This window comes from Protobothrops mucrosquamatus, unplaced genomic scaffold (genome assembly GCF_001527695.2).
Source record: "Protobothrops mucrosquamatus isolate PMUCROS unplaced genomic scaffold, P.Mucros_1.0 scaffold7530, whole genome shotgun sequence".
Lineage (NCBI taxonomy): Eukaryota > Metazoa > Chordata > Lepidosauria > Squamata > Viperidae > Protobothrops > Protobothrops mucrosquamatus.
Window position 1 is genome coordinate 3,411 of NW_015393330.1, and position 11,421 is coordinate 14,831.

General features: G+C 38.2%; 1 protein-coding gene across 1 annotated transcript; it reads left to right on the plus strand.

Annotated features, from left to right (window-relative positions):
* Positions 1 to 366: 366 nt before the first annotated feature.
* Positions 367 to 9,228, plus strand: LOC107300585 (synaptophysin-like protein 2; the record flags this gene model as incomplete). Its single annotated transcript, XM_015829898.1, has 4 exons — positions 367 to 491; positions 5,113 to 5,317; positions 7,575 to 7,766; positions 9,085 to 9,228. Coding segments are annotated over 4 exons (651 nt in total), but the record flags the coding sequence as incomplete, so codon positions are not given.
* Positions 9,229 to 11,421: the final 2,193 nt, after the last annotated feature.

Consider the following 11,421-nt stretch of genomic DNA (forward strand, 5'->3'; position numbering starts at 1 on the left):
CTGATAGAAGTTGAGTATAAACCTGGATATTTTTCTGCAATGTTGGCTTCCAGCAAGCTATTTCTTTTCTTTCTTTCATGAATTTTTTTTAATGTATCCAAGAAAATATGCAGCTTTTAAAAAAATGATCAGATTTGTGTATTGCTTGCAAATTGTTTCTTCAATGGTTGAGGTGCATTGCTGATTGATGTGCTTTTATTAAAACACTTTGGAGGCATTTTAAACCTTGGTAGTTGTCTGCAATTTCTGCGGTCTTGGGATTGTTCACAAGAGTTGGTAAATATGTTGTCTTGTTTAGAGAGGGGTTTTTTTTCCTATTGATTGTTAACAGATTTAATCTTAAACTCCTCTCCCATTTTTCTTCAGCTCTTTGCCATTTTTGCCTTTGGAGCCTGTGGTTCTTTCAGTGCAGAAACAGGGGCTACTGTGAAATGCACCAAGCCCCCTAAGGAGACAACTGCTATTACTGTGCAGTTTGGATATCCTTTCAGGTAAATGAAAAGCTGACTGAGTACAGATATGGAAGATATAATGTGAAATTAAACACTGTTGATAATAGCCTCTGATAAAGGGGAAATGGTTAAGTTATATTTCTTAGGGCTTTTTTAATGAAGAGGTCCTTAAAACCTTTTCTGTGACAAGTAATTCTTTAACTATAATTGCTCAATATTGCAGGCTATTTTTCAAACTATTCCTCTGGAATTGCCTTAAGTCTCTTAACTACTGATTCAAAATAAATCGAATTAAGCAGTGAAAGAATTGTATCATTACTACAAGGATGACTGGAAACTGCTCTGCAGGGTGTTACAGCCAGAAAACTCACTTAAGCGTTTTAGCTTGAGTATGCTAATTTTTTTCCCCTTTTGAGTTTGTTTTTTTAAATGCCTTCAATTTCTCAGATCACTTCTGAGAATTCTTTTTTGTTTTTAAAGTGACTTGTCATGCAGCATAGAGTATTACTACTCAGGAACCAAGGCCAATTGTGCTTTGATTGCACAGAGCAGATTTTATAGAGCTCTGGATCCCTTTTCTTTTTTTCACTTGTTCAGAGATTTGGAGACTATTCGTGCAGAAAAATATAATTCATCTAAGAACTAGTGTATGCATGCCACAATAGAAACCACTTCTGACCCATTCATTGTTTAGACACAGTAGTCAGCCAAGTGGCTATTGGATCTTTGATGATTGAAAAAGAGATTCAGTGACTTGTATACTATAAATAAGCTACATTCCATATATTGGATATTATTTTTTTTGTAAATTCAAAGGCAAATTCTTTCCTAAAAACAATAATTTGGACAAAGGAGGAGTTAGCCTTTCTTATTCCTTAGCCTACATAAAGCTATGTAAGCCTTGTGGGCTGTTGAACAGAAGTTATAGTTAAGAAGATATTTTTGTTCTTTGATTTCACAATGGGATGCATGGGAGAAAGCTGTGCCATACCTCTCTCACTTTCTTTCTTTTATTATTCAAATAATAAATCTATTCCCAACCATGTAGACTGTAAAGATTAAGTCTATCTTCAAATCAAACTTGTTCTGGTGGCTTCATGGTTATGACCATGCATTAAAATGATTCATTTATTACATGGCTGTGACCATGCAGTTTTCTTAGCAACAATAATAGAAGAATTTTGCAATTGGTAACTTTCTAATTTCTTTTATTTTAATTTGTTAAAATAAAATGTTGTTTTATTTTAATTTCCCAGTCTAGCCTATAGCCCTGGGAAGCTCTGGTAGTCCTTTATGGTGACAAAACTAGTGGACCAAAGGAATGCTGTGGATATAATTTATTTGGACTTCAGTAAGGCATTTGATAAAGTAAACCACAACCTACTACTTGATAAGATAGAAAAATGTGAGCTAGACAGCATCACCACCAGATGGATTCGTAGCTGGCTGACCGGCCGTACTCAGCATGTGGTCCTCAATGGAACCGCATCTATATGGAGGGAAGTGTGTAGTGGGGTGCCCCAGGGCTCTGTCCTGGGCCCAGTGCTCTTCAACATCTTCAACGATTTGGACGAGGGGGTAGATGGGGAACTCATCAAATTTGCAAATGACAGCAACCTTGCAGGAATAGCCAACACTCCAGAAGACAGGCTTAAGATACAGGAGGATCTTGACAGACTTGAATATTGGGCGCTATCTAACAAAATGAAATTTAATAGTAAAAAAGTAAGGTTCTACATTTAGGCAAGAAAAACCAAATGGACAGGTACAGTGTAGGGGGTACCTTGCTCAATAGTAGTAACTGTGAAAGGGATCTCGGAGTCCTAGTGGACAGTCACTTAAATATGAGCCAGCAGTGTGCTGCAGTTGCCAAAAAAAGCCAACACAGTGCTAGGCTACATTAACAGGGATACAATGAAAATCACATGAAGTGTTAATACCATTTTATAATGCCTTGGTAAGGCCACACTTGGAATATTGCATCCAGTTTTGGTCACCACGATATAAAAAAGATGTTGAGACTCTAGAAAGAGTACAGAGAAAAGCAACAAAGATGATTAGGGGACTGGAGGCTAAAACATATAAGGAACGGTTGCTGGAATTGGGTATGTCTAGTTTAATGAAGATGGATATCCAAGTATCCATTAGGCCTAATTTTGCTTAGCTTCCAGGTTCAAACATGTGCTACCACCTTCTAGAGACAAATGTTTTAAATTCAAGGCGTAAAAGGGACATTCCCATGTGAGAAAATTCTTGTTACTCAACACTAACAGTGAATTAGAAAATGCATTGCAGTGGGAGAAAATACTGTGATCTTCAGAAAACTTTGTAGGTGAAGAGGTTAACCCAAATGTATTATTTTCGGGGCCCTTATTTCTAGAAGTATGCCATCTGTTATTTTGTTTGGGGATGTATCTGTTCAGTTCTGACAGCTAGAAATGAACCCTTCCTTCTCCCAAGATATCAGAATCTCCAATAAGAGTTTATCCTCATTATAGACATATTCAGACAAGCATTATCATTAGCCTCCATCCTTGCCTCTATTTAAAAAGGGCCCATGTCTGAAATAGCTTGGTTAGAGACAACCAGATGAGGTGAGAATTCTGTTTCCAGCTGGGTACCTTGTTTCCAGATCAGCATCATCTCCAAGAATGGCAGGCGGAGGTCCCAGCTGCCTTGCACTTGTATCTCAGCATGTGGTTTTGGGAGTAGTTTGATTCCTTTCCGCCCCACCCCCCACCATGGTTCAAATATATTAAATTGTATTTCAAATGATATGTGGGGGAGAGCTGGATAAAAATAATATAGTCTAAAACTTTGAGAGCACCACTTCCCGAGGGCAATTTTCATTGAGGAGTTTAGCAGATGTCAGTTGAATTTATGCACTTTATGCACATGGCTGTACTCTGTGGATTAACCCCTGGCAAATCAGAGTGTGTAGCAGAGTTGTATCATCTGAATTAAATTACAATAATAATTATGGTACAACACTCCTGAACTGTTGTTTCCATTTTTCCTTTCCTCTCACTTCCAGGTGAGCTTTGTTACAGCAGGTTACCAGCTGCGTAGGAAACTGCTGTGTAGCCAGAAATACAATAAAGCATTTTGAGAACTCTGATTTGCTTCAAGAGGAAAAGGAATATATATATATTTTGTTACAAACTTAAAAGCAGCCCCTGACCCAATACAGCTGTCATTTATTGAGGGGTATATAAACCAGTAAAAAAATATCAGCAGTTCTTTATCTAAATCTTAGTGGTCAGACTTGGTGGCCTTGGTGATCCGTGTCCTTGCCAAAAACAAGAGGCAGCACTAGAGTGTGGATAATATCCTTAACTTCTTTTTAGTATGCCAGATCAGATAAAAGATTATATTTTTCTGGAGCACAAATCAGCACAATGAAAACTTTGTACATTACAGATGCCCTCACAAGGCTTTTGGGTAAACAGAAACAAGATCTAAGTTGGAATGAAATCAGTGCATGAAAGATCTAACATGGTTATATCTGTGTGCATCTTTCCCTCCCTGCCAACATCTGATAGCTATAAATAGAGGCATGTCTGTGAAGTATTTTAAAATGCCTTTGACAAGAAGGGGAACAAATTGGAAGGGCTGTTGTGGTACTGGCAGGGACGGTTCAAAACAAAATACAGTATCTTAATGAATTGTATATGGGTTGAAAAACATTTTAGGTGGAATAGATTCCTTCCTCCCCATCCTTTGAGGCCCTTTTGTCTCTTGAATTCAGAATTATGTTAGGCATGGTTGTCAAGGATATAAAACCTCTTTTCTCATAGATGTATCTTCATTGCAACAAATTCTGTACATGCACTGTCAATTTTTAAACTACCATTACAGCAAACCCATAAATTATGGTTTGCAACAGAAACATCTCAGACAAATGCTTCTCCTTTATAATTTTTCCAAAATGCATGTTCAATAAGAGTATTAATATGGAAATAGAATAAGGCAGTCCATGATGTGATACATGGATGTGTTGGAAGCAAGGAGAGTTTGCAAGTACAGAAAGTTATAAAGATGCATTGAGAAACTAGATTTAGCTGTATTTTTTTCTTAACTCATACCTTTTTTTTGACTTTTTAAAAATCTTTTTTTTACACTTTACATACAGTAACATTGCTTACTCCAAAAGGGTTTCTCCTTACATAAATTGAAAAATTTAAAGTAACATCTCTTTAACTCGTTAATTCTGATAATCTTTTTCAAAGAAGGCTTAGCTACTTTTTAATTCTCATTTATTAAAATTGGTGATGGAGTTTGAGAGAATCTGCCATTTTATTAGTGTGGTTATTGGCAAGAAAGCTTGATTTATCATAAAGTCCTAGATGGGTGTACAGTAAACAGAATTGGATAGGACATGAGGCAGTCTCATAAAATCTGGAGCCAAACCGTTGTTCGGAAGTTTCTTTCAGACAGCTGTTTTAAAAAATTTTGCTATTCGGGACTTTTCATTTTTGTCTCTAAGAAAAATGTTTAAAACCTGCGAAATATATTTTAACAAAGGTGGGAATGAAGCAAATGTATTTTCCCCCATGCAGATCTCTAGATGTTAGAGATATCCTGTAGCCTAATTCTTCTGTGCTAAGTACTCAAATTACATTTAAGCTGTTTCTTTTGCTTTCATTTTCAATTTGACCAGGTTATATAAAATCCCATTTGATATGCCAGATTGTATCGAAGGATCAACTGCTAAAAGAGTACTGCATCTCATGGGAGACTTTTCTGCACCAGCTGAATTCTTCGTGACCTTGGGTGTTTTTACTTTTCTATATACTATGGCAGCTCTTGCAGTATATCTACGATTTCACTCCCTCTATAAGGAGAATAAAAAGCTACCTTTTGCGGTAAGATCTCAAGTTTGGTTTTCAGCTCTTTAGATTTCAAGTCCTGCATCATAGAACCAGTTCTATACAAACACAAAGTAAACTCCTGTTGAAAGAAAAATCTTCACCAGGGTCCAGTCCAAGCTGGGAATAAACAAAATGGAGATTGCTTTAGAAAGAAGGTTGGAGTTTATTGAAGAGCAAAGCCAGAGAGAAGTGTGGCTCTGGGAAAGCTGACCACATGTTGCTGGGAGTGGTGGTTTTTTATACCTTCTGGGGCTCTTGAGGTTGTTTCCTATTCCTGTTTGAGGCTTTGTATTTCCTGTGCCATGTACTTTGACCTGAGTGTGAGTGTGACCTTTTGGTATTGGTGGGTACTTAATCCTATTATGTCTTCAAAGGCCATGTCTTTTAGAGTTTGGGTGGGGTATATAGATTTTAAAGGTCTTTGTCTTCCTAATCTCATCAACTTCTAGCTTCCTAGCTCCAACCTTCCTGAATGGATTATTACATCTGCATTTCTAAAAGCAGGTTTCTGCTGAGATTTTTGGCTGGGGGAGGAGGGAGAAGTTTCTGCCTTTTTTTTAAGATCCTCTCCATTATTCCTTTAGAGAAATACATTCTGCCTTTTTAATATTCCCCAAATATTTCTTTCTCTGGATTCTTCCCACACTTCATTAAAAACTTGATCATTTCTGAATATGAAATCTGAGAAAAAGTGTACAAGGCTCCACTTGTATATTTACAAGTAGTCCTTGTTTAACCAGGGTTCAAATTAACATTGGCCTCATTGCAAAACATCACACACACACACACACACACACACACATGATCCTATAATTGCAGTCTGATTGCTTGGCAACCTGTTCACATTTACAACCAGTTGCCAAGTGCTATGCAATAATGTGATCACCATTTGCAATTTTCAATGGGGAAGAAGCAGGAAAGGTTGCAAGATGCTGCCGCCTGCCAAAAGAACTCCCTCTCTCCTCTGGGAGCTAGCTGAAAGAGCCTGCATGCATGGAGCTGAAATCCTACCTGCCTGCTTGCATGGAGCTGAAATCCTTTAGCAGGGAGCTCTTTTAGCTAGCCCTCAAAGACAAGAGGGAGCCAAAATCCAAGCAGGATTTCAGGTCCTGAGTGGAGAGGAAGCACCATAAGGCAAGGGGTGTGGGTGCCTCAGGAAGGTAGAAGAAAGGGTCTAGGAGGCTCAGTGCTGTCTGCATATGAGTATCTCTCTGCTCGGAGGCTGAAAATCCTGCTTGGATTTCAATAGGGAGGATTTCAGCTCCTGAGTGGAGACACATTTGTGCAGAGCCTACAATGAATCTCCCAGGGTCTCCCCCAGCCCCAAGGTAACCCATACTCCTTAACTAGGACTTTGTCCACTTAATAACCACAAGATTGCTTAATTACCGCAACTGGGAGTGCCAAAGTTGTTGAATGAAGCAGTCCTTTTATTTATTTATTTGTTAAAGCGTTTGCCGCCTATCTCGCCACGGGGCTACTCGAGGCAGCTTACAATAATAAAAAGGGAGAAAAGGAAAGGAATGCAGAGGGAATAGATGTAAAATAGTAGAACAATGAAATAAATAATGACAACGGAACACAACAAGAATAAAACATTAATATGATAAAGATGGATGGGTGGAAAACAGAGAGCAAGGGGGAGGGAGGTGGGAGTCTGCCATCAATCTAGCAGTCACTTCCAGTGTCGAACTCCCCCATTTGGTCCCCAGACAAAACCAGGTCTTCAGATCATGGGATGACTTGTTTAACAACTGCTTCACTCAATGTCTGAGATTCCAGTCCCAATTGTGGTTGCTAAGTGAGGACTACCTGAATCCAGTTGGGAAGTCCTGCCCTCTCTGTTTTGTATTTTTCTTGACCTTGGAGCAGTAGCACAAGAAGAATCAACCTATGCAACAGTATTATCACCTGATTCATGCGAGGTTCTTAGCCTGGATTTGCTTATCCATGATTTGTTGAATAAGCCACAGTTGGTTTATAAACCAATAACGGCTGAGGCAGCAGCAAACAAACTATATTATGACTAGGTGCAGTATGTGTACCTTGCCTACCATGGAGAGGAGTGGACATTGTTAGCCTACAAATAATGTGACATAAAAAGCTGCCTGATTAAAATAAATGGTCTACCCCCAATTTGGGCATGAATATTTTGGATGAAAGGATGTAGCAGAATGGAGCTACTGTCATGAAGTATACCAACCATGATTCACTCTCTGTCTGTCTGTCTGTCTTTTTCCCCTTCATTCAGGACTTCTGTGTGTCTGTCTCATTTACCTTCTTTTGGCTAGTGGCATTTTCAGCTTGGGGCAAAGGTCTATCAGACGTGAAAGGAGCAACACGGCCTTCCAGCCTTATTGCAGCCATGTCAGTGTGTCAGTTCAAAAACGCCGTGTGCAATGCTGGGGCCACTCCTTCTATGGGTTTGGCCAACATCTCTGTGGTAAGAGTTGCCTGGAAGTAATGTTGCAGTGATTGGGTGGGAGAGGATGGGGACTTTAGCTGCACCATGGTCAATATGGTACCATTCCATTTCTTTCACTAAATCAAAACCAATCTGACCGCCTACAGGGGTAGTGTGTTAAGACTTATTCTGCAGTGACTCTGAAATTATGTCATGAATAAGGGTGAGCAAACACTGTTCTGTTTTTAAACAGAAACTTCCCTTTCAATTTGCTCAACAAGCAGCTGCTAATAAAGAGAAAGGCAAATCACAGAGATTAAAGACTAAAGAGCAGCATAAGCATACAAATGTGAGAACGTATATCTAAAATATTAGAGTTTAAAACATGGTCTTTTAACTTTTAAAAGGAAATACTGAAAAACAGTAGTGTGTTTAAAATAAAACTCAGGCAATAGAAATTACTTGTAGAACCTTAGCCATCAATACGAACATGCCCAATAAAAACAACAGTAAAAATGTTACTTGGGAGAGGTATGTTTTTAACATCCTTCCGAATATGTTTACCGTATTCCTTGGGAAGGATTTAAGATTCACTACTACCCTCCTGAAGTTGAAACTCAAGTACTTTGGCCACCTAATGAGAAGGAAGGACTCACTGGAGAAGATCCTAATGCTGGGAAAGATTGAGGGCAATAGAAGAAGGGGACGACAGAAAATGAGGCGGCTGGATGGAGTCACTGAAGCAGTAGGCGTGAGCTTAAATGGACTCCAGAAGATGGTAGAGGACAGGAAGACCTGGAGGAACGTTGTCCATGGGGTCATGATGGGTCAGACACGACTTCGCAACTAACAACAACAACTACCCTCCAAGGCAGGAGAAAAAGAGAGGTCTGTTTCCCTGCTTATTGTAAGGTTCACATGGAAGCATACCCTGACCCCAAACTGGGTGGGGTTTATGTTCTGCTGAATACAATCAGTATTATTGAAATTGAGGAGTATTAGCAGTTCCTCTTACTTGAGCATTATCTTCTACTGATTTGATTGTTCAGTAGATAAAGAGCAGACAAATACATAATATCCAGTCAAGGTAGTATAATTTTGTAATGGGCGTGCCAATTTCAAAATTATGTTCCTCTGTGACTTTGGATCTCACAAACATAAGTACGAGAAAGTAATGCTACTGCACGTGAACATGTGTAAACCAGCAGAAGACTGTTGTTTTTCTGTTCTTTAATCATTGTGAAAAACTGAATGAGAGGGCATTAAAAAGTACCGAACTGACATTATATAAGTGCTCAGTGTTCACCAATAACTAACTGCTTTGTATTAACTATGCACTTCTCCTTTTCTTTCTCAGCTGTTTGGTTTTGTCAACTTTATACTCTGGGCTGGAAATTGCTGGTTTGTTTTTAAGGAAACCCCGTGGCACGCACAGACCACCAACAAGGAAAGTTCTGCTGAACAAGGGGCTGTTGATAAGCAGTAAGGAAACCCCACCCCATTGAAGCCTTCTTCCCCCCCCACCCTTCCCAAATCAAGAACATGCATCCCATTGTGCCTCCGTGCAGAAAATATGTCTCCTCTGCCATTTTTGCTACTGTTCAGCAGTCATATTGGCTCCCTTTGTGACTGAAATGGGAGGCCTCTCTCCTGCTGCAATCGTTGGTTCTCTTGTGGTCATAGATACACAGACTGTTCATAGTTACAACAAAACTCTTCTTTATTTGGATTTTTTATAAGCATACGCTACTGTACATTTTCACATTAGTCACCTATCTTAGGACGTATGGCACTATGTTTTTACTGATGACTTTTATCATATATATTTTTTAAAAAAATGAAGCCAGTAGAGTTGAATATGAACATAGAGAAAACCAAATAATTAGAACCACAGAACGTGGAATATCTAAGTGCCTTAAGGAGAAAATATGTCTACTTTGTAGCTATAATGTGGTAGATGTAGAAACAGTAACCTGCCACTTAGCTGAGCAGCAAAATAAAATAAAAACAATTTTTTTTTTACCTTTTACATTTGAAGGCAGGAAGAAGTGTGTTACACTTCTCATTTTGTATTACAGAGTATACATATTCTAAACATATTTTTGCTTTCATTAAATATAATTGATTACAACTTAAGATACTGTTTGCACACAGGTGTCTTGTTCAGACTTGCGTGGCAAATATGGGAAAGGGTGTCCTCATTGTTCATTTTGAGCCACAAAAGATAATCCTTGCCAATGTGAGCTGGTTTTGCTATCCCTAGATTGCACACAAATATTGACCATCCAGAAATAGCTTTCATTGGAATAGTTTCAGCGCTCTAGAATTTGACATCTGTTTCAAAATCTTCTTGAAATTTTGTTTTATTTTAAAACATTTCACCATATGAACTTTTTTGAGAATGCAAACTAATTCCATTCACCTGAACTTAAGACAGGCCAAGCTTGGCTGAGAAACATGCAGAGTGCAGATGGATTTTTTTAATATATAACTTATGATATTGTTCAGAATCTTTGTGTCTCATAACTTAGCAATGGCCTTTAAATCCTCTGTAATGGAAGTTATTAATGCTTCATTTTTGGAATTGACTATCAGTCGACTAATGTATACTAATTCATATCTCAATTTTAACTCCCATTTGGCCGCAATTAGCAACATCCTTCTGCTGGCTTATGTCTATGGAGATTTTCAGTCATCCAGATCATGGCTGTCCCAAAGGTGCTTTTTCAAGAGGCAACTGGACTTTCTTGTTTTTCTTTGAAGACATTTTGCTTTCATCCAAGAAGCTTCATCTTCATCTTCAAAAAAAAACAAGAAAGTCCAGTTGCCTCTTGAAAAAGCATCTTTGGGACATTTGATGGTGACATGAGCCACCCTAATCATCCAAGTTGCTACGAGAAATTCTTAAGGAAGCGTTTAGCATCTCTGGATGTTTCTTAGGTAGAGAACAAGACTGCCAGAAATTAAGAGTAGCATAATAAATCAACCTTTTCCTTTCCTCCATCTTTTTGATTAGAAACAACTTGCTTTTGAGAATATCAACTATTCTCAAGCTATTTCCACCGCTCAATCCTTAAATCTCTTTTTCCATAGACCTACACTTAAATGAGGGGAGGGAATAACTTTTAGGAAGGTGCGGGATGCCAGAGTATGGAAGGATGAGTATTTTCTCTGTTGAATTAAGTCTATTATATCCGATTTTGTTTGGTCTTGGACTTTCCCTTATTTCCACATCTTCTTTTATCAGCAAATGGAGAAGAAATCTTAATATTACTAATACTGGTGCTTTGTTAGGTGTGGGACCTTCATATTAAGCAGGTGTCCTTTGTATTTTTTGTAAACTTCATTTTCTTCCTGAATTTTTATTACTGATATTTCTTCACCACAATAATAGTTTTTAGGAAACCCTGTGGCATTTGGGCATTGAAACTACAATATGTAGTCTCCTACTGGCCCTGAAGTGTCCTTTTTTTTTTAAAAGAAGAAAAGGGTTAGTATAAACAAAAAGAAAACTGATTGACTATCTTTTTAGAATGAGTTTCTCTGGTAGTCAATCATTATGTGTGCTTCTATCAACAGATTAGTCCATATTTAGACTAATAGCTTCTAGCTAATAGTGTGTTTACATAATCACTCATTTCAAGGAGTTCTATATTTTTTTTCTGAAACACTGAACCTACAAATGTAGTTAGAT